At 41.0% G+C, this 23,156-nt stretch overlaps 2 protein-coding genes across 5 annotated transcripts; one reads left to right on the top strand and one right to left on the bottom strand.

The window, feature by feature from the left end:
- The first annotated feature begins 187 nt into the window (after nucleotides 1-187).
- Nucleotides 188-16,009, top strand: LOC119196286 (growth arrest-specific protein 2). Of its 4 annotated transcripts, none has more exons than XM_037451846.2 (9): nucleotides 188-455; nucleotides 3,553-3,714; nucleotides 5,603-5,733; nucleotides 9,182-9,323; nucleotides 10,112-10,132; nucleotides 10,415-10,478; nucleotides 10,645-10,843; nucleotides 10,922-11,029; nucleotides 14,816-16,009. In XM_037451846.2, exons 2-9 carry the CDS (start codon nucleotides 3,570-3,572, stop codon nucleotides 15,023-15,025), a joined length of 1,020 nt encoding a protein of 339 aa, XP_037307743.2. In that variant the 5' UTR covers nucleotides 188-455; nucleotides 3,553-3,569; the 3' UTR covers nucleotides 15,026-16,009. The 4 variants fall into 4 exon arrangements, with proteins under 4 accessions (XP_037307743.2, XP_037307742.2, XP_037307745.2 ...); XM_037451845.2 differs by having other exon boundaries at nucleotides 9,179-9,323; XM_037451848.2 differs by lacking the exon at nucleotides 10,112-10,132 and having other exon boundaries at nucleotides 192-455.
- Nucleotides 16,010-16,096: 87 nt separating this feature from the next.
- On the bottom strand, nucleotides 16,097-22,252 carry svip (small VCP interacting protein). The gene is made up of 4 exons (XM_037451857.2): nucleotides 21,699-22,252; nucleotides 21,389-21,439; nucleotides 17,158-17,271; nucleotides 16,097-17,052 (listed from the first exon to the last, which is right to left on the bottom strand). The coding sequence occupies exons 1-4, from the start codon at nucleotides 21,759-21,761 to the stop codon at nucleotides 17,038-17,040; spliced, it is 243 nt and encodes an 80-aa protein (XP_037307754.1). The 5' UTR covers nucleotides 21,762-22,252; the 3' UTR covers nucleotides 16,097-17,037.
- Between the last annotated feature and the right edge of the window lie 904 nt (nucleotides 22,253-23,156).

Here is a 23,156-nt window from a genome sequence, read left to right as displayed (position 1 = left end):
TTCACTACTAACATATTTGATACAATCAGGGTCTGTTGGAGTTGATTACATGGGCACAAATAAAGAAATGGAGATCCATTTAAATTGGAGGGTTGTATTTCTTGATCTGACCTGCTGAATGAGGTCCAGAAATGTCATAATGAGGCAACAGAAAGCGGAGCGAGGAATGAGGTCTGCCAACAGCATAAAAACTTCCCTCCCATCAGCATCCGCAGCGCGAGTGTGTGCGTGCGTATGTGCGTGCGTGCGCGTGTGTGTGCGTGTGTGTGTGTGAGTGAGTGTGCAGTCAGAATATTGTGCAAATGCGCAGCGGTGCACATTGGTTCAGTGTTTCGCAGCCCAACCTGTGGGTCGGTGCACCGCGGTGAAAAGCATGCCAACAGGGGTCCAGCAGCTCTCAGGACGAGTGAGAGGAAGGTGCGCACCGACGAGCTGAACCCTCAGGGCGAGCACAGGTAAGGAGCTTTTTAGGATTCATGCAAAGGCATTTGTGCTGCTTTTCTGTTACCAAATAATAAGCGACGTGTCATGTCTTTTTTTAGGTTTAGGAGTGTAACTAGTTACAGCCTCTTGCTTTTCTCACTGGGGTTTTTGCACTTTTCAGAATTTAATATTCTGAGGGATCCCCTCAGTCGTGCATGTTTCTTGAAAGTGAAATGTTTTAATTAGTGGGTGCTCCTGTGGAGTTGAGTCATAACTCATCAGGCAAACTGTCTGTGGCGGCTGGTTTTATTTGGACCAGCCATAAAGAAAGAGGCAGCTTTAAAATCCTACAATAGCTGTAAACAAAATAAGCAGTCTTTTAAGAGGCCAATGCAACAGTCCAAAACTAATTCCATTACATTAAATTCACAACAAAGAGAAACAGTGTGGTGCAGGAATAAGTGTTCTAGACACGTCTGTGTGAGTGGAAGTTTTTGCCTGTTGCCTTGCCAGACAAAGGTCCCCATACTGTCTGTTACATTTCTTTACTTTTACATTTAGGGTAAAAAATGTAAGATTACAGCTCAGGATTTGTGGCACATTGTGGTAGTAAGACGGTAACTGTTGGATTGGAAGATATGATATCGTAATAATCACACTTTATAGGCTTATTGTATTGTTGATTTTACAACACAGGTCAAATAAAAACACCGTTGTTGATATTTAGAAATTTCTGACTTAACTGATCGGAGTTGATCAACAGTCTGACACCCGAAAGACATACTGCCACCACACAGTGCATCTCTGTAGAAGAAACATGCAGAGTTTCTTTAATAAAATGGACAAATCAGTATCCAGATCAGTTTACTGTTGTAGTCATGAAGCGCCGTGAGGGTGAGGAGGACAGAGCCTCTCTTGTTTTTTTTCTAATTGATGTGATTCAGCAGTCGGATTTCCCATCCATATGCCTTTCCTCCAGCAATCTGTGGCCCACTGTGGCAGGTTATGACGGCTCTACTGAAGCCATGAGGCTTCAGACCGAGACCATGTTAAATATCCCCAGCCTAATATCTCTGGGCTAAAAAAAAGTGTTTTAAATCTGAATATGAAAAATATGAAACATGAAACGGCAGGTCCAGCAGATGTTCCGTGCTACACGAAGCCTACAGGGGGCTGTTGGCTGTGTTCTGCGTCGGGGGTGGAAGAGGTCAAACTGCAGTGTGGTGATAGGAAACCAAGTATGTTTAACAACAGCTTGTTGAGACTTTCTGAGACTGAACGGGGGGAGTAAACTCAGAGCCATGTTTATTTGAGATCCCTCTGAGAACAATACATCTTTTGAATTATGAACGTTGTCCATTGACACATGTTCATTCAGGACTCCAGTGCATGTTTAAATGATATAAGTGGCTTAAGAATCCCAGTTGAAAGTTGGATACAAAAAAAGATATATATATTCAAAACAACCAGTGAAAATATGGAAGATACCTCTTCACTGTGCTATGTTACCCATTGACAGACATGTCAAATACAAATATCTTATTGTCACCAGTGAATAGCTTTTGCTGTGAGACATGACAAGATGTCCCTGTGCCCTTCTCCTGTCCACCGGCCTGCACCACAGTGGACGTGTGAATGTAGCACCTGTGCGTGAGTGCTGAGCTCCGGAGTTTAGTGTTTGTAAGAAACGTCGAGCTCTCGTCTTCAGGACGATAAGACGACCTCGGCAGGACATCGAGGTCCCGATGTCCAGCGCGGCACCGCGGTGTGATTCGGTTCTGGCCGACCCCAGAGGGACCTTGAAGTGTTACAAAGCGTTAAAGGTCAGATTCCTCACATTGTGTTACTCTGCCTCGGTATTCAGAGGACATTTTCAGCACAGGCTATGAACTAATTGTTCATTGATGCTTGCCCTCGTTGTTTGGAAAAGTTCTTCTTTGTATTTGCATCAAATATCCTGCTGCTATTTGCCTACCGAGTCAAATTTCCCTGCTTGCATCAAAGCTGGAAGCAAAAACCTTTTTAGATGCCACAATTCAATTTCATCACAAGGAGGGGATTAAACTTTCTGTTTCTTATATAATGCCCAGAAGAAAAATTTGGTGAACACAAAGAAACAGAAACACATTGATTAGCAGAAGTTATCCTTAACAATAAAAAACTTTAAAAAGCAACTTCTAGAAGAACCAAATGCTTAAACTATCATGAGTCTTTACTCATTTTATCCGATGTCTTTCTCCCAAATTCTGAAAACAATGTCTTTGCATTCTGCCTTTCGGCTCTGGCAACTACGGGTCCCAGTTGTTTTGTCCGTTTCTGCACCATTCGCAAATCCACTGGTGGAGCAACACTGCATTGAAATAAGAAAAGATTTGTACATTTTATCTCAGACATTGAACGCCTGGCTCACTGTAAAAGCCCGACGGTGAGAACTGTCTCATTTAGTCATTCAATTCACAAGCAGTGACTACGTCACCTGAATATTGATGTCCAATCCAGTCTCTCCATCACATGTAAGGCCTGCTGCAGTGTCTGCTCCACTGGATGAGACCCTACGATGGACTGGTTCTGTAATCTGAAGGAGCTCTTTGTCTGTGGCTGTTGAATAGAAGTCCTACTGTATGTCTCTGGCTGGAATCAAAGTGTCTGTTGTCCGGCGAGAAGGTGGACAGGAGCCTTGCTGTCTCGTGTCATCAGGTGGAATGAAAACCGAACCAGGTTGCAGCCGAGAGGACAAAAGCTTTCTGATCCCTTGTCTCTTGTTGTCCTCCTCTTGGGCCTGAATGACAGGCCCAAGATAAAGTCATGCAAATATAGTCATGATGAGGTTTAGACGTTTTTATTTTCCATAAATTAAACTTGGGACTGTTGGTTGCTCAAACCATTTGAAGATGTTTGAGATCTTCCCCAAAATTTTTATGAGTGAGTAATTAGTCGTATACATGCAACATGCACAGGTTGGACACACATATTTTTAACCAAGAATCGTAACCTGGGAATGTAGTCTCAACAAAAAACAAGAACACTATAGGCTTCACATTTAGATTGTAGATCCAGATCAAGATTGATGTTCATGACAGTTCATAGAGAACTATCTGCATTGTCTTGCTTTTTCCTTTCCTTCCTCAGGCCGTCAAAAGGGAACCATGTGCAGCTTCCTGAGCCCCAAACAGCCCAGTGGCCCCGGCCTCACGGATATGCAACAGTATCAGCAGTGGCTGGCCAGTCGACATGAAGCCAGCCTGCTGCCCATGAAGGAAGACCTGGCCCTGTGGCTAACTAACATTCTCGGTAGGAAACACTCATAATTAACACACGACACATCTGGCTACTAATAATAACTCTGCATTTGTCACCAACAAGATGTGTGGGAAGAATGTCTTCCTTCTCAGTTATTCATTTCACACAAATCTATTTTTTGGTAAGAAATACAAAGTGCTGTTGCTGATTAATTCAAAACGCTGCTCTAAAAAAAATCTTGGCTTTGAATTTGCTAACCTTCAGCATTGAGTGGACTGGTATTGCAAACACCTCTGCAGTAGACTGGAATCAATTTTAGCCTCATTACAACACATTTAAAGTGGGTAGAATTTGTGAACCAGTTCCCCGTTCAGCCTCCCATCGATTTTCCTTAATTGAATAATGGCCATCGTTAAGAGTTCTCAAAAAATGCACAGCCAGCGGTGGAGAATAAGCAGCAGAGGCTTGCTATTGGATAATCAATCCCCCTTTGCAGTGTTCTTCTTCAAGAGAGCAGCCACAAAACAAATGCATGAATTTGATTTGAATTTGGAGAGTTTATGTCAATGACATTCTAAGCAACTGCTGACTGGAATTAAATGAAAACCTTTTATTAAAGAGTGTATAATCTTCACAAAGTGAGGCGGTCTGCGGATGGCCCTCAGTGTTTGAAGCTTTTCTTTCTTTCTTTCAAAGTACTTGTAGCTGCACTTGATTCCCCCCTTTTGCCTCTGAATTACCCCACGGGACATTCTGCAGTCTGTAAACACTCCAAAAACAATTTCTCAAATCAACTGGAAGCCGGTTAAGCTTCTGAAACTGACTCCTGCCTGCGCGTGTGTGAACTACTTGAAACAACTTCAGTTTCCCTAAAACTACAGTTATCGCTGGCAGGCCGCGTGCTTTTAGCTCCAACCCGTTGACCTAGAGACCCCCTGGTCTTCTGTTGTGAGAACATCGAGGACGAAAAAGACTCGAACACGAACATCCACATGTTTGCGGTCACCGTTGAACCAGTTTGTTGGTTTCGAGTCGTGTCCCGTGTGTGTTCAGCGCCGTCTTTTTCTAAGAGAGAAGGCGCTGATATTGCTTGGCAGGGTGTACAGCTCCAGGTGGGCTGAGTGACGCGGCAAAACGAGTCCACTGATTGAGTGGGAGGTGGACGCTCGGTTGTACTGATGAGTCATACTGCTGTCATGAAGGTGGGGGGGGGGGGGGGGGGTAAGTATTTTAGTGAAATTGTTTCTCTGGACTATATTTTCCTCACAAGGGGATCGAGGGAGATTCTATAAGACGGGAGAGCTCACTGAGCATTTCTCAAGATTTCAATCTTTCTTTTCTGGGTTCAATTACAACATTTGGAACTCATTAAACGTCGAACCCCGAAGACCCCTCCTCCTATAAGAAACAGAAAAGGGATTTTAAAAAAACGAAGAGAAAATCTCTCCGGTTTCTTTCCACAGACACCCCCCCTGCAGCCACCTCCTATTTTGCAATGATCTAACTACGAAGGAATGGTCTGGAAGTGAGTCAACTGGACACCACATGTTGATCACTAACCCATCTCTGCAAGCGTGCGGGATAACAAGGCAACGTGTGCACAATCAGATGCCACCTTTTGTTGCGACTTTTTCTTTTTACCATTACCCGTTGTACTTCCGGATAACACCGCCACCCCCCATCATCAGATTCCCCCAAGTCATGTTGTAATATGTGAACATTTGGCTTCTGCAGAGCTGCTTAAACCCAGCAGCAAAAGCCAAGTACAATCGACCGGGCCATTTCTGGGAGGCAAAAACTTGCATCAGGTTCAACTTCGACTGGGAAAGGATGGAGAATAAATTGTATTTCTTTATACTGCACATAAACGTAAAAATGAGCATTGGCCTGTTGAATTTATTGCTGGGTTCTTTGCTTTCTTTATGTGTCCCCTGGTCAGGTCTGGAAATCACCGCTGAGAGTTTCATGGATTGCTTAGACAATGGCTTCCTGTTGTGCCAGCTGGCTGAGACGCTACAGAAGAAGTTCAGGCAAAATGATGGAGAATTGCCTGCCTGTGGGAATAGCAAGGTACCGAGAAGCCCGATGATCACTGAAGTTTGGCACGATGGCGCTCACAGGGAAAACCCTAATCCAGGAGCCAATCCTAATAGTGTTCAATCATTCGCCGAGTTTATGTGTTCATTTTGAGGGACCAACACTGTGGTCCCAAATATTTGAACAATCCTTCTGCTTGATTAGGCATTAATGATATTTATTTACTCTTTAAAGTTAGTAAAACCATCATCACCTAAATAAATGACAATACCCTGCAAATCAAAAGTTATCTTATTATTATTATTTTTGCCTATATAACGTCTCACAAAGCAAAAAAAAGTATCACGGAGTGAACCAATAAATAGGCTCTAAAATTAATGAAAGACTGGAATTCCTAACACATAAAAAATAATGAAGCTGGGAATTTGTTCTTCGAAGTCCTCACTGCTTTGAAGGATGCATTGAAAAATATTTTACTCTAAATCAATGTCGGGTGAAAATCTGCAGCAGCAGCCACACAATGAAATCAAGTGAACACAATGAACTTCCATTCACCTGACTTTAGTTCTGCTTTGCCACATAAAATATCCCTTGAAATGTTATTTTTGCGAATATTACTGGGACCAAACCGCGTTGAAGTTGTCTTGACCGTCCCTGAGACAGGACACATCGCATAACAGCTTTCCAGCAATTAGGTCAATAAAAGCTACACTAATAGAGTTCCTCCCATCTCAAAGAAATATTGACACCAAAACCATCGAAACCACTGCCACAGAGAGACCCTCTAGGATCACATCCGATGTCTGACCCGTCCTTATAGGTCTTTCTTGTCGATCGGTATGCCGGCTCAGCAGCGACCTTGAGTCCCGTTGCGAGGAGCTCCATGATTTCAGAAAGCGGTGCTAAGCGGGTGGGGCGGGGGTTGGGATGGAGGTGGGGGTGGGGGTGGGTTATGGGGGCTTGCAGCCTTCAGCAGGGCAAAAAAAGAAAGAGAAGAAATAGGGCTGGCAAGGACACATGATGGGGCCCCACATCCCCTGTGAGCATTGGCAGACCGGCTTTAAATGTTCATTTCTCGTGAGCCTTGAGTGAGGCTTTAATGAATTTTAAAAGATTAAAGGGAACCCTCTCATGTCGTGATCGTATATATTTCACTGGATCACTGCTCAAGAAAACAAACCGACCAGAGTAGACATTTTTTAATTGGATCAGCTTCAGAGCTACTGCAAAAAGGTTTGATGTCTTTAGTTGACAGAAATGTCGCCCCTGTAAATTCCACTTGTGCCCGGTCGGTAGACGCCTGGTTTCACACTGTTTAGGACATTTTCATTGGCTTTGTTAAAGTTTTCTCGACAAGCCTACAAATCTAAAACGTCTCCGGTGCTTAATGTGACAAAAGCCTCATCTTGCAGACATGAATGAATAGGTAACACTTGCAGTTTCTAGATGTTTCTGAACTTGGATTCCATATCTCTGAATGGAGGGAGGCGCTGCTTGGTTTCTATTTAGAGGAAGGGAAAGAAAAGACTCCTGTGTTGGCTCTGGAGTGAGAGTTGTTGATGTTTGCACTGAGGCATTACTGCGCTGATGACGATGGGTCTCCTGATCTCAGTGTGAGTGCAGCGGCACAGATGTGAGGAAATACTTGAGGATCCGCTGAAATAGTCTATTGATCGTCGAGAGAGTAAGAGGGTCCCTGAGGCTGATAGGAGGCCTGGAAAAGTGAGAGAGAGAGAGAGAGAGAGAGAGAATGAGAGAGAGAGGAGTCTATTGTGATTTACAACTCAGGCTTAAACTCAAACATAGTTGCATGGTGTTGTATGGTTTAGCTGCTTAAAGCTCCCATTATGCACTTTCTGCATTTGCCTGATGACGTCCAACGCATGTCGTCTTATGTCGTTTCATTCTTCCAACAAAAGCTTTGTTTATCAAAGCTCTCTGTTATGAGCAGAAGTTGTTCACTATTTCTGTTGACCACTTTAAAGAGGTCTGCTTTAAAACTCTTCATAAGTTGTGGGTGGAGTGGGACTAAATGATTCCAGCAGAGAGAAACAATAAATTCCTTTGTGGAAGATGTCTCAAATCTTCCCACATATGCATATGTGTGAGGATGATGTTTCTTCATTGTTTCTTAAATGTTAGGTGCCAGGTTCAATTACACCTAACTGTTACAATTATTTCTACACTAACTATATTTAAAGGAAACGGTCAGCATTTAAAAAAACATGTTTATTTACCAATCACTCCTATATCTGCCCACGTAATGTAAAGCCACAGAATAATTAAGCACAAAAAAATGGAACCAGCCCGGTTCTGTCCAAAGTTAACAAAGACCTCCTAAGGACACCTCTAAAGTTCACCAATAAGCCGTTATTTTAAACCTACAGAACCAGAGTGTAAAAATGTCCTTTGAAATGTTTTTTTTATCGCAAGCTATTTCTCGGTTGGGACTATTGTGAGGCCTCCAGAAAGTTACTGAGATGGAAACAGTTTGACACATAACCCCCCCCCCCCCCCCCCCCCCCAAAGCTTTAGAGGAGCCTGGTAAGGGGATTTAAACTGTTGACCAGAAGCCCCCCCCCCTTTATACAGTTTTAATGCTTTACTAAAAATGCTTTACTAAGGCAAGTGAGCCCATTGGAATATTTCACAGTGTAACTTTTAGTGCAAGTAGAGATACACAAATCATTCAGGATCTTTCTGGTTGAAAGAAAAGTATTTTTACTTCCCATATCCTTATTATTCATTTTCTATTATCCAACACATAAGCTCTTCCAAAGGTTCTGCACCTTCTGTGCAGTTATTAGATATTTAAAGGTGCATGTCAGCCCTGCAGAAATAACAACATGTCATTCTGGTGTTGGATCAAACCAAACTGGCAATGTGGTCAACATTATCTCTGCAGGAATGCAAAGTAGTTCAACAACAGAAAGAGTCCCAGAAAAAAAAAGTCAAAAGGGGAGCCTGGAAAGAAATGAAAAATACCCGCAAAAGCCTGCATATTTCCAACATGAGGTCATTGCACCTTTCTTATAGCACAGACACACATATCCTGTATGAAACCACAGCAAGCCACATAAATCTCCCCGAACAAACCGTGTGGGGGCTGAAACCTTTAAGCGTGTTATTTGATCCTGAATCATAGAAAGCCTGGTAAAGTAGCTCCGTTTTCTCACCCACCATCCACTGTATTGATCTTTGTTGAAAAGGTCCTAGAACCTGAGCCGAAAGCAGCAGATGGAGAAGAAATCAGCGTAGATAAAAAATAAAAAAAAGTGTGTGGCTCGAGTTTTTAGTGGAAACTCGGGGGCTTTTTCTGGACAAGTCACCCTGGTGGATATTTGTTTTTGCTTTGTCAAGCACAGAATAAAATGTCATATTCAGCCTGGTGTCCAAGTAACTATTTAGTTGTCTTCATCCCACAGTCATCTGGGTGTAGTGTGCATGGAGACATCTGCTAACCTCCCAATGTCTCTAGCAGAGTATTCCCTGTCGGAGGATACCGTGCCGGCAGAGCGCTCCCTCCGGTTCCTTTTTCGCACGAGACAACACGGCTAACTTCCTGACCTGGTGCCGTAAGGTCGGAGTTGGAGAAACGTGTCTGTTTGAGTCAGAGGATTTAGGTGAGCATACTTTACCTTTTTTTCCCCCAAAAACGTTTGACAGACAGAAAAAACTGGCTCACCACTGTGGTAATTCAGGTTTCTACCTCACGTGAACGGGCGGGACTGTGCAGGTACAGAGTATCACGCAGGTTGGGCTGCTTCTCTCTCCTCTCCTCCTCGAAAGCTCGTCATCCTCAAGCTTCTCTTTCGACCCTCTTTGGCATTTAGACAAAGCTCCCCAGGGCAGCGGTCTGCTGGGGGCAGCTGCACCCAAACGGTGAGGAAATGTGCGGCCCTCGTGCACACAACGTGAACACCAGGAGCACGGGGCAGAAGGGTGTGAGTTAGAGGGAAAGTAGGCCAACGCTATGCAAATGTGTTCCTCAGCCCAGAGTGGGGACTTTCTGCTCTTGTCCTCATTCACACACAATAACTGTGTTATCTATATCCCTATAATCTATTGCAAGGATTTTTTGCGCATTATGTCACTGGAACATACCCGCATATTCTCCTTCAAATTGGATACACAGAATGCGACCCTGCCGGTAACAGAAATACAGAGAATAGCCGTGCATTCCTGTCATTTCTTTCTAATAGCTGCTCGACCATCGCTAAGCAATTTCCACTATGCAAGTCATTTCTGAAGGCCAACTCATGCACAGTAAATCATAAACACTGCAGCTTCACATGTGATGGACCTGTAGTTGTGAGAAAATAAATGTTGTGAAAATACTTTAAATATCAGCTGACTTCTTTCTTTCTTTTTCTGTCTGCTGATATTTCTCTGGATGGATTTATCAGTTCAGCAGTAGATGAAACAACATCAGGTTTGCTATCTTGCAGTAGATATTTTGTCTTTAATGCATGACGTGGTGTCTCACGTGTATGAACATCTTGTCTCACTGTTGGCTCATCTGTTCGCTGAGGTTAGAAAAATAGACCTTAAGTCTGAAAAAAATTACACTCATTTCGGACAATCAGGGTTGGAGAGAAGAGAAACATTTGAATGCATGAAGTTCATGAGTCCATTTCAACGTTCATCTCACCGTCACACATTCACTATGTAAACTTCTATGTGTTGAATGCTAAAACTGAATCTCTTCCTGTAGTTCTCCATAAGCAGCCACGAGAAGTGTGCCTCTGTCTTCTAGAGTTGGGACGGATAGCTTCACGGTAATATTTATATTTCCTTCACACGTGACTATATTCCAAAATACATCTTCCAATATATATGTATATACGTATGTATATATATATATATATATATATATATATCTTATCTTATATATCTTAATCCTCCATTTACAGAAGGACACTGCTCTTTGTTTCCTTGCTCTAGTTACAACGTGGAGCCTCCTGGCCTCATTCAACTGGAGAAAGAGATTGAACAAGAAGAAAAATCACCTCCACCACCTCCATCACCTGTATCCCCAGCTCAGGCCCCTCCTCCATCACCCCCTACATCTCCCTCCCTGTCTCCGACTCCTCCCAAAGTCAGTTCCTGTAAAAAAAGTACAGGGAAGCTGTTGGATGAGGCTGTAAGTAAACAGAACCCCGGGTTCTGCTTTTGAAATCCGGAGGGAAATGTCTTTAAATATGTTTTTTGTGTCTTACAGGTAAGACATATCGCTGATGATCCTCCCTGTAGATGTCTGAACAAATTCTGCGTAGAGAGACAGTCCCAGGGTCGATACCGCGTCGGGGAGAAGATGCTTTTCATCAGGGTACGTTTTTTAAACAAAGGATACAAATTCTTTGCATTGTTAAATGTAAGAAGAATCTGGAGAAATTGGAGATCTGTATACATTAATTAAGTAGTTACCATTGATTTTATCAACTGAAAAAGACCATTTAACGGATTTATCCATTTAAGAGCACTAAAATCAAAATAAATTAAAATGAGCTTTTTTAATTTTCAGGTTCATCAAAAAGGAAAAAAACCCTGACAGCAATCTGTCTAATGAGTACTTTTACATACAAAATGATGTCTATGTACGAAAGAACTCGGGTAACATTTTAATGAATACTTCCTCCCGCTTCTACTGTTCTTTGTGAATTGTCGGCTAATTTTATTGTAAGAAGCATAACAAATCTATTCTGCAAAGACATTAGTTATTGCAAATGGTGGATGAATGTAGTAAAATAGATACCTACCTTTGCTGAAAATCAAGCAAAGTACTGAAATCTTTGGAATTTTTTTAAATATTGCTCATTAGTCTGTTTTATTGGGTCAATATATATTTAAGAACATAACACAAGGAGAGGAAAAAAACGTTTTAAATGAGTTTGTGGTGGATAACCATACGGTCTTAGGCTGCAGTGCAGACCTCTCTGTGCACGCAGCATGTGGCGCTTTGTTGATACTAGGGACCGGCGCTGGGATGAAGGTAAACCATTGTGCCTGGAGAGCCCGCCTCTGCTGTGAGGTCTGTGGTATTCCGACAATGTCCATCTTCAGCCAAACATAACTTGGCTCACTGGCTATTAAGGGAAAATAACACCCACACATTTCCATATGATCTGAAGTTAACGCCTGGAAAATATTTTACGAAGCTTTATCGCTTGTTAATTACGCTCTATAGTCACATTGCATCCATCAGCCAAGGAAATGTTCCTGGACTCTCTCTCTGAGTGGAAGGATGAAGGATACCGGAGGAGGATAAATGGAGACGCAGATTAGAGAAGTAGCATTGGTCCCCTTGGGATTTTGGTTACTTGGCAACCAACAACCAGAATTCACACCTCTAAGAATGTGATTCATGCCCACGTGCAGACGCTCAGGAGAGAGTTTACTCTCGGATGTCCTCTGCTGTCAGCACATTATACCGCAACTGCAAATGTCAAATGTCAAACAAATTGTATTCATTTTAGGGTGTGGAGGAACAACATTTTTTTTTAGATATTAGGGACAATTTAAATGTCCTGCCATAACACCAATCTGAATATCTACCGTCATTTCAAGGCTTTCGGGTGCATGATGCTTCAGTCTACTTTGTGTTGCTGAGCAACCAAGGACAGATGGTGAGTGTTTACGTGTTTAATCCTCACCACCATCCATGTCTGTTCAAGTCAATTTTATTAATTTGGACCAAACCACATTGTATGAAATGGCCGTGTAAATCAAGATTTAGTTCTGCTCTTTTATTTTTTCCTTGAGTGCTTTTTTTCTTACATACTTAGTACTATTGCATTGTTTAATTGCAAGTTTATTATTTTTCTTATTGAAATTTAAAAGATTATAATATTGTTTATCTATGTTTTGTGTGGAGGGACTACAACTGCAATTCATTGTACAATACTGCATTGCATGTTGACAATAGAGCTGAACCCTGAGCCCTAATTTGAAAGCATAACCCCCCCCCCCCCCCCCCCCCCCCCCACACACACACACACACACACACACACACAGAACACACCGTCCATGTGGGAAAAAAGGAGGAAACCGTGAGGATCAAAAGAGGAGCGATCCCTCTTCCAGGGTGGATAATTAGTAGGAATGTGCATGCAATGCAAAAATGACGCATATACAGTATACTTCTTATCACGCCTTATCACGTGTACTACTGTAACAGTGTGAGATACATCGGTTGATCAGACCGAAGCAAGTGTGAAACCTCTTTTCCTTTGTTTCTCAGCAAGAACTCTTCCCTGTGAAAATGCGTGAATTAAACTTCGTCAGATGCTTTTTCCACTGAGAGGGCGTGAGGACAGTACGTCCAGTGAGGACAACGGTGGCATGCAGCCCATATAAGAGCGTACACCAGCGACCTGAGAGAGTGACCTTCTCAGCTCCTTGAATAAATGAGGAGGTTGTTCAGGCTCAACGAGGGGGCCGAGTAACATCACAGTGTTTGTGAGCTCAGCCCCGGGCCGCCGTCCTTCTCTGCGCTGCAGAGGAGGCGATGGGCTTGAGCAGGGGTCTGGTCCCAAAGCAGCGTGATTGAAACCGCTCTGCATCACACAGGTCCATTAAATCCACAGCGACAAAGCCTGAAGGCCTGGTCCTGGTGATTGGAGGCCCTGCCCCACCGGTGCCCTCTTGATTGATTATTTTAAGAGGCTTATAAATGTTGCATGTTATGCCCTTGAGGGAAAAAAAGCCTCATATCTGGCCAGATCTCATGAGGTAGGTTACACTTTTCTATCTTATATTTTGACATCTGTCAGAATTTTTCACCTGCAGTTTGTGTTTATGGACACAAATATAGCATCCTAATGGTGTTGATTATAAGCTGTTCAATAGGGCCCTCTGTTGTTTTATTAGAGATGTAATGTTGTGTTAATGAGGTAAGGAGGGGGTGATAAGGCTACTTAGTGAGGTTCATATTTTATGTGCACAGCCTCTGGGGAATGTGAGGATTCTATATATGAGACACCTTCTGTATCTTCTTCTTTCTGTTGTAATGGCCCAAGTTGCCATGGTACCCAACCTTGAGAAAGTGTGGCAGGTGGCATCATTGTAAAGCCAATGTAGGAGATGAAAAAAAAGAAGCTCCATGCTTGAGCAGTGTCTACTGTATTTTTAGGTTTTGTGCTCATCAGAGAGGAAAAAGACATTCTGTGAATATGTTTTAGTTATTCTAATGGTCCAACTGTAAGGACGGCATTGTGAGTCATCCATTTTGATCAAGACTAATATATCTCAACAGCTATTACACAGTTATGTTTTGTTGTCTCCAAAGAATGTATCTTACCGACTTTGGTGATTAATTCTCTCCGCACACCAAAACGTTGACAATTTTGTTTCCTAAGTGTTTGACAAATATTTAATTGATTGCAACTATTCTGGGTGGGCAACTTTATTGCCACCAGCAGCAGTTTTGGTTGAAATATTTAAACATCTGGTGGATGGATTGGCAGGCCTTTAGAAGGATGTCCCTGGTTCCTAATGATTTTGGAGATTCCCTGGCCGTTGGTGTATTTCTACTTCATATCGTGCTATTTATCAGTAAATAAAAGGTAGAAAAAAAGATAATTGGGAATTCAACTAAATGACATTCCAATCAGCAACAACTGTGTTTGGTGCAACCATGTCAGCATGTTAAATAAAGATGGTCAATATGGGAAACACTTTACCTGTTTAGCATTAGCTTGTTAGCATTTTATGGGGCCCATGCCAGCATGCTGACATTTGCATTTAGCTGAACACATGCCTGTGGCAAAGTGCATCGCTTTGCTATGGACTCTTGGTCTACTTTGTTATGTTTCCCCATAAATTCAACAGAGTTGAGTCAATCACTCTCTTTACCTCAACACGGCGTTAGGCGAGTAAGCGATGGAGAGAGCTTCCCTCCAGGGACATCGACCTGTCTGAGGCCTCCAGCATCAATCAACAACCTCTGACATCAAAGCCACGCTTTACTGTTCGTTCAACTCCTGCCGGAGAACCAAAGCCTCAATCAGTGAAATGACATTGGTCCCTTTGAAGGAAGGGCTCAGCAGCCCGTTATAAGCTCTACTTTGACAGAGTGACATCAGAAGGGATAACATTACACGCCTTCCCTCTGCAGATGCTGCACAACAGGCACGTGATGGTGCGCGTCGGCGGAGGCTGGGAGACGTTTGAGAGCTACCTGCTGAAACACGACCCGTGTCGCATGCTGCAAGTCTCCCGGGTGGAGGGCAAGCCGTCCCCCATCAGCAGCAAGTCCCCCAACATCAAGGACCTGAGCCCCGACAGCTACCTGGTGGTGGCGGCCCACTACCGCAGCAAAAAGTGAAGACGTGAGATGGAGACGGGCAGTGGCTTGAAAAATATGGCAGTCATCACAATATAATCAGAATAAAGTTAACACAGCCCGCAGTACCCTGCGGTGTGTGTAAATGTTAAAAACTTTATTCTAAATGAGATCAAGGAGGCAAGTGGACACTTTGCACAATTCTCCCCCCCCCCCCACCTTTTCTTAATTGGTAATTTGTTAACCTAACTGCCTTAGATGGAGTACACACTTTAGTGGGCAGCACCCACATTTTCAAAAATGAACTTAGACATTAGAAGAAATAAGCAGAAACAAATGTAATCAACCAAATAGCTACATGATACTCCACTGTGTAATTTGCTTGTAAAAACGACCAAATCTGCCAAGAAACCAAACTTGTCCATAAAATGTTAGTTTTCTTCAGTGTATTTTCTTTAATAGACTAAGAAATTAAAGCAGACTTAGACTGTCAACATGTTTAATACCTTTTTTATGAAATGCATTTTATAATATAATCATCAATTCTTTGTTATTAGGATAGCTGCTCTGTTATAGAACGTTAGAACATGGACACCAGCTGTAAAAGATGCAGTTCACCAGGACTTGATTGATTTAGGATTAATAGATTAGATTGATATTTGAAGTTCTGAAGTTATTCCACGTGTTGCATGTTACTGATTTCTAGAGTAGTGCAACAATTGAAACATGATAATCTCCATTTTTTTAAACAATTATTCCCTAAATGATTGTTCAATATATTCATTTGTGCAACTTTCTCCTAGGAGAAATGATTTATAGGCTTGACATGAGATCATTATGCAAACAGGCTTCTATGTGAATATAATTGGTCCAAATTATGTTTCAGATTTACATTTAATGTGTAATCTTCATAATAACATACGCATTAAAATATTTGTAAGACTGAAAACTATTGGTACATATTCAACTGTAAAGTCAACAACTAAGTGTACATTTTTTTAGCAAGTAAGTAGCTATATGTCTCAACAAAAGTATTATAATTAATTAAAATTATATCTTTAAAGATTTCAACCAACCAACACAGCAGAGAAATTCTCATGGATTCCACACAAGTAGCAGAAATGTGATTTATTGTAGCAAAAAAACAGTAGTTTAGATTTCCTGTTCTACAAAATTGCAAAAGCACCAGAAGTCCTTTTAGGATCAAGGCTTTAAGAAATGCACTTTGTTAAGTAAGTCAAAGTAAATACTTCACTACGTACTGTACACACTTCACTTGTTCTTTTCCTTCAGTTGCTTTCGCTCTTCGTTTTGGTGGAAAAAATCTCTCCAAACGTAAGAGTTCGAGCGACCATGTTTGCTGTTCACCAAATGCGGGCAAAGCGTGTGCAAAATTTCGAATAAAAGCTTACATTGGTAATTCAAAAACACATTTTCAACAACTTCATTCCAATTAAGGGGTCATCACATCCAGGTTCTGCAAACATTCCAATTCAATGCCACAAACTCAAATGTTTGTGTAATGGACAGTGTAAAGTAATGGACCAGTGCAATAGGCCATGTGCATAAGTTAAACAGCAGTGTAACCTAGTGACACTCTTACAGTTTTACTTGGTAGAGAGTGTCTAGTAGTGTTGTTTTATATTATTCTGCAGTATTCTATTGCATGCTGCATATTTTGTCAAGTACGTCATGACTTAATCTCAAAAATGATTGTACAAACAAATTCTCATTACACAGTCCCCAGGTAAATAATAATCAGATCATTTGGGGTCATCTTGTAAAAGTCACCGTAAGACTGTCTATTAAGACAAAAGTTGCTTACAGATTTCCTGTGTCTTCCCTGACTTGTCCAAAAGGTCCGAACAACTTGTATAAGTTGGCAACAAGTCCTGCTGTTCTGTTAGTCATCACTTCAGTGTTTTGCGTAAAGCATGAAAACTTGTCTTTTTTCTAATGAATTAGGCAAAAAAAAAATAAGAAGTCCAAACATCTTACAAATCATCTTTCAGGTGATACTTCATGTTACGTCAAGATTTTGATTATCTGGATTTTCAGCCCATCTGCCACTAGAAAACAAAAAGAGGAAAATCGTCAGAACAATCTTCAATAATTCTTAGACATAGTGCTAAATGATCAGCTGAATCGAGACGTCATCTGGACACAAAACCAACCTTCAACCCGCCGCCACGAGACTGCGAGGTGGTCATCTCCTGTTTGTCAATCTCTTCCTGTTTTTTCTTTTTCCTCTCGACAGCATCTGGATTTTTGACACCCCTGTATGTTGTCTGAAAAAGAGTTGAATATATCAAATCAACACCGGCTTGACTAAAAAGTAGTTTAATATAAATGTTCATTAAGCCTGTGTTTTTATCTGGGTGATGTGTACACATAAACAAGCAGTCTTAAAACCATGCATGTTTTTCCAAAGCATTTTTGTCAAAAAAGCACAAAGCTTGTTCAATCACAAGTAGCAAAGTTTGCATTCCACCGCCATGTTAGTCAATTTACATAAAGGATGGAGCAGCTAACTGAAACGTGGCTGTGTGTTAAGGCTCAGTGCTTTCCTTTGCTGTAGAGAAAGTGTGTCAGGAGATTCGAAAAAAGGGGAAAATGGTGACTTGGGAGCAGAAACATGTGGTTGGTGAACCATCAGCTAATCACTGCGGTCAACTCAGCCGACACTCGGATATCCGTGGTCAACTGAGCCGACACTTGAATTTTAGTGCACGTTTATGCTGACATTTACGGTATTGAGCAAGTAACCGGAATAAAACCTATTTAATCAAATATTCTGAACAATGACTGAAGTATATGAGTTAAGGACGAGTCTGACTACTCTTGTACAGTAAATGCAATATTTTTACTGTACATTTTTAGAGATTTCTCCAAAGTAAAAGCCCTATAATTGCAAGTTCAAAAGCACCATTTCTCAAAGTTTGGACTGCAATAAAAACAGATTTAGCAATAATTCCAGGCAAAGACTAATGTACCTGTGTTAAGGACCTCCTAGACTACTACCATGATGAATATCAAGCATTTTTACTGTACAGATTTTAAAATATCTTCAAAGTAAGTCATATTTGTGCAACTTCAATAACACCATTTCTCCACATTTGGACTGCAATAAAAACAGAATTAGCAATAATTCCACGCAAAGACCAATGTACCTGTGTTAAGGACCTCCTAGACTACTACTATGATGAATATCAAGCATTTTTACTGTACAGATTTTAAAATATCTTCAAAGTAAAAGTCCTATTTATGCAAGTTCCAAAGCACCATTTCTCAAAGTTTGGACTGCAATAAAAACAGATTTAGCAATAATTCCAGGCAAAGACTAATGTACCTGTGTTAAGGACCTCTGTGACTACTACCATGATGAATTTCAAGCATTTTTACTGTACAGATTTTAAAATATCTTCAAAGTAAAAGTCATATTTGTGCAACTTCAATAACACCATTTCTCCACATTTGGACTGCAATAAAAACAGAATTAGCAATAATTCCAGGCAAAGACTAATGTATCTGTGTTAAGTACCTCCTAGACTACTACCATGATGAATATCAAACACTTTTACTGTACAGATTTGAAGATTTCTTCAAAGTAAAAGTCCTAATTTGGCTAATTCGAAAGCACCATTTCTCCACAATTGGACTGCAATAAAAACAGATTTAGCAATAATTCCAGGCAAAGACTAATGTACCTGTGTTAAGGACCTCCTAGACTACTTCCATGATGAATATCAAGCATTTTTACTGTACGGATTTTAAAATATCTTCAAAGTAAAAGTCATATTTGTGCAACTTCAATAACACCATTTCTCCACATTTGGACTGCAATAAAAACAGAATTAGCAATAATTCCAGGCAAAGACTAATGTATCTGTGTTAAGTACCTCCTAGACTACTACCATGATGAATATCAAACATTTTTACTGTACAGATTTGAAGATTTCTTCAAAGTAAAAGTCCTAATTTGGCTAATTCGAAAGCACCATTTCTCCACATTTGGACTGCAATAAAAACAGATTTAGCAATAATTCCAGGCAAAGACTAATGTACCTGTGTTAAGGACCTCTGTGAATACTACCATGATGAATATCAAACATTTTTACTGTACAGATTTGGAGATTTCTTCAAAGTAAAAGTCCTATTTTTGCTAGTTCGAAAGCACCATTTCTCCACAATTGGACTGCAATAAAAACAGATTTAGCAATAATTCCAGGCAAAGACTAATGTACCTGTGTTAAGGACCTCCTAGACTACTTCCATGATGAATATCAAGCATTTTTACTGTACGGATTTTAAAATATCTTCAAAGTAAAAGTCATATTTGTGCAACTTCAATAACACCATTTCTCCACATTTGGACTGCAATAAAAACAGATTTAGCAATAATTCCAGGCAAAGACTAATGTACCTGTGTTAAGGACCTCTGTGAATACTACCATGATGAATATCAAACATTTTTACTGTACAGATTTGGAGATTTCTTCAAAGTAAAAGTCCTATTTTTGCTAGTTCAAAAGCACCATTTCTCAAAGTTTGGACTGCAATAAAAACAGATTTAGCAAAAGTTCCAGACGAAGACGTACATATATCAGTAGAATACTTTAATGACTACAAATTTACAGAATTCTTTGTATATACAAGGTAAATATTCTTGAAAGTAAACATTTTTACAAAAAGTTTCTATTCTTTAAGTGGGTTATTTCACACACAAATCACAGTCCAAATGTGGAGAAATGGTGCTTTCGAATTAGCCAAATTAGGGCTTTTACTTTGAAGATATTTTAAAATCTGTACAGTAAAAATGCTTGAAATTCATCATGGTAGTATTCACAGAGGTCCTTAACACAGGTACATTGGTCTTTGCCTGGAATTATTGCTAAATCTGTTTTTATTGCAGTCCAAATGTGGAGAAATGGTGCTTTCGAATTAGCCAAATTAGGACTTTTACTTTGAAGAAATCTCCAAATCTGTACAGTAAAAATGCTTGAAGTTCATCATGGTAGTATTCACAGAGGTCCTTAACACAGGTACATTAGTCTTTGCCTGGAATTATTGCTAATTCTGTTTTTATTGCAGTCCAAATGTGGAGAAATGGTGTTATTGAAGTTGCACAAATATGACTTTTACTTTGAAGATATTTTAAAATCTGTACAGTAAAAATGCTTGAAATTCATCATGGTAGTAGTCACAGAGGTCCTTAACACAGGTACATTAGTCTTTGCCTGGAATTATTGCTAAATCTGTTTTTATTGCAGTCCAAACTTTGAGAAATGGTGCTTTGGAACTTGCATAAATAGGACTTTTACTTTGAAGATATTTTAAAATCTGTACAGTAAAAATGCTTGATATTCATCATAGTAGTAGTCTAGGAGGTCCTTAACACAGGTACATTTGTCTTTGCGTGGAATTATTGCTAATTCTGTTTTTATTGCAGTCCAAATGTGGAGAAATGGTGTTATTGAAGTTGCACAAATATGACTTACTTTGAAGATATTTTAAAATCTGTACAGTAAAAATGCTTGATATTCATCATGGTAGTAGTCTAGGAGGTCCTTAACACAGGTACATTAGTCTTTGCCTGGAATTATTGCTAAATCTGTTTTTATTGCAGTCCAAACTTTGAGAAATGGTGCTTTTGAACTTGCAATTATAGGGCTTTTACTTTGGAGAAATCTCTAAAAATGTACAGTAAAAATATTGCATTTACTGTACAAGAGTAGTCAGACTCGTCCTTAACTCATATACTTCAGTCATTGTTCAGAATATTTGATTAAATAGGTTTTATTCCGGTTACTTGCTCAATACCGTAAATGTCAGCATAAACGTGCACTAAAATTCAAGTGTCGGCTCAGTTGACCACGGATATCCGAGTGTCGGCTGAGTTGACCGCAGTAGCTAATCCACCTGGCTGGGAAAAGTTCTCATTCTGGTCCACGTTTACTTACCTCGATACAACACGGCTCTTACGGGTTTGCAAGTGGCTTTTCTGTATAATAAAGAAATCCCTCCCGACACTGTTATGTACATCTACCTTGAAATATGAAATTGCAGGCTGTACATTTCTTATACACCATCTTAGGTAACAGATGCATGCAGAACGCAGCCTGAAAACTGCATTCATAAGGTTACGTTCCATTTTTTTATTACACCGGTTTGGAGAACTTTCGACCTTGTGGCATATTTTGCAGGCTGTGGTGTGTTTTGCTGTTGAAAACCGTTAAACTGAGAAATTAGGAAACTGAGAATATAATTGAATGCCATTTTAGCTTACAAATAGCGACCCCTATATCATAATGATATAATGTATAGCAAAGCTGTTGCATTAGATCACATTGAGCTTGATTTAAGTAATAATATAACATAATATGTTCACTTGTATAATGAACTCACCTCTTTTTGTCTCTTCTCAGCGGCCTCAGCTAACTGCCGTCTCCTTATCTCCTGTTAAAAAAAGACACAATCAAAAACTTGTAACCTCCAACTTCAAGCGGTCAGTAGGCCTCAGTGTAGCTAACGCTAGCTCACTCGGTCAGTTGGGCCTTCAGCATACTTTCTGAGGCTCAACATCTGCCTATTACACATTAATTTGTCTTACCTGAAATAGTAGGACCTTGGTGCTCATGTCATGTTACACGTTTAGCATTTTTCGTTACCCATTGACACGGCTGTAGATTTAACTTTTAGTAAAAAATGAACCTACTGGATCTGGAGTGACAACAACGTCGTCTGCCGCCCCACCGAGGCACGGCAAGCACATCCCCATCCTGGAGTCGTTTTTTACCAGGCAGCAAAAGGCAACGTAGAACAATGGTTATCCCTGTCTTGGTTTGGCCTACACAGCTCAAGCTACCTGGCTGACATAGCCAGTGAGCCGGTTTTTAAAACGCCGAGCTGTTGAAGGCAACTGAGGCAAAAGCGTCTACTCCTAAAGGCTGTTGCTGGGTTTTCCGGCATGCCAACGTTACCGTTAGCTAACGGCTTCTATTAGCTCACCGCAGCGTTAGCATCCTAGCTAACGGCTAACGTACACTACAAGCCCCGCTACTTCTCCGAGCCACCTAAGCTAGTTAATGCATTATATCTACCCACACCTCTTGTTAAGTCGCATTGTCATTTTGAAAAATAGCTGTTGGAAAGTTAGACGTCAATTCCCAAATGTGTATCCCTCTAACTTTGTTTTGGACGCAGTTCAGCTGGCTGACGGATCTGCGAGGCTATGTTCAATAACTTATCACAAGGTTTCTGCTACTCTGCAACACACAATGGTTACCAAGCGTTTCCTTTCACGTCAGCAATTACAACAACACAAATACAGAGCAGTACTTATGTTAAACGAATATACTTTATGGCTCATATTCAGTTGCGCAGTGGTCATATAAACGTGTGTTGACATTTTGCATCAATATGTGATATTGAACGTAGCACGGTGGGATGAGTTGACGCTCAAAGCTCTGTTAGCAGGTCCAACAGCACCAACTCGTGGCTTAAGAATAAATCTACATAAATACTAATACATTTTTATGTTTGGTTTGTAATTTACTTCCAACTAACACAATGAAAGCAGACGGGATCAGACGATTAGTAACATTACCTGGTATCCCCATTTTCAACATTGAACGTGGCACTTTTACATTTAGGCTACAACACCAAAAAAAAACGACGCGTGGGCTAATTCACCTTTAGTGGTTGTCGATTTTGCAAGTCGACTAATTCAAAGCCCAACCCGGCTCTCTGTTTTCCTGATTATGCTCTCAATCACGCAGTGTGGACACACGAGAGCTCCGTGTGATGAATCAGCAGTTGCGTCCCAGCTCTGCGATCGATAAACCTGAGAGTTTTAATGTTTTAATGTGCGCTTATTATCCGTCAACACGTTAAACTCCACCCATCCATCCATCTGCGCTGCTCCGCCCGGGCTACTTTCACGGCTCTAAGTGCTGCACCGAGGCCACGGCCGGTTCAAGAGATGGTGAAGCTTTTCACAAACTTTTCGCTGGGGGACTCGCACCGAAGCCGCAGGTAGACGCGATGGATGTCCAGGTGTCCCGGGCTCTCGGCAGCTCCTCGGGTAGGTTTCACTCACCTCTGATGGAGACACATTGAGTTGTAGTCAACCAAGGAACCATTGGGAAAGCTCCAAGTGACAAACAGCCGCTTA

The sequence above is a fragment of the Pungitius pungitius genome, chromosome 6 (genome assembly GCF_949316345.1).
Source record: "Pungitius pungitius chromosome 6, fPunPun2.1, whole genome shotgun sequence".
Classification (NCBI taxonomy): domain Eukaryota; kingdom Metazoa; phylum Chordata; class Actinopteri; order Perciformes; family Gasterosteidae; genus Pungitius; species Pungitius pungitius.
Note: the sequence above shows the minus strand (reverse complement) of the source record. Positions and strands in the feature narration are given on the sequence as shown.

Bases quoted from the DNA above. Each gene is read 5' to 3' on its own strand.
- LOC119196286 (XM_037451845.2), top strand. From the start codon at position 3,570: ATGTGCAGCTTCCTGAGCCCCAAACAGCCCAGTGGCCCCGGCCTCACG. The intron at 3,715-5,602 runs GTAGGAAACACT...TCCCCTGGTCAG, and splicing joins GTGGCTAACTAACATTCTCG to GTCTGGAAATCACCGCTGAG. The intron at 9,324-10,111 runs GTGAGCATACTT...TTATCAGTTCAG, and splicing joins GTTTGAGTCAGAGGATTTAG to CAGTAGATGAAACAACATCA.
- svip (XM_037451857.2), bottom strand. From the start codon at position 21,761: ATGGGGATGTGCTTGCCGTGCCTCGGTGGGGCGGCAGACGACGTTGTT. The intron at 21,440-21,698 runs GTAGGTTCATTT...TTTTTTTAACAG, and splicing joins TTGTTGTCACTCCAGATCCA to GAGATAAGGAGACGGCAGTT. The intron at 17,272-21,388 runs GTGAGTTCATTA...ACTCTTTTTCAG, and splicing joins CTGAGAAGAGACAAAAAGAG to ACAACATACAGGGGTGTCAA.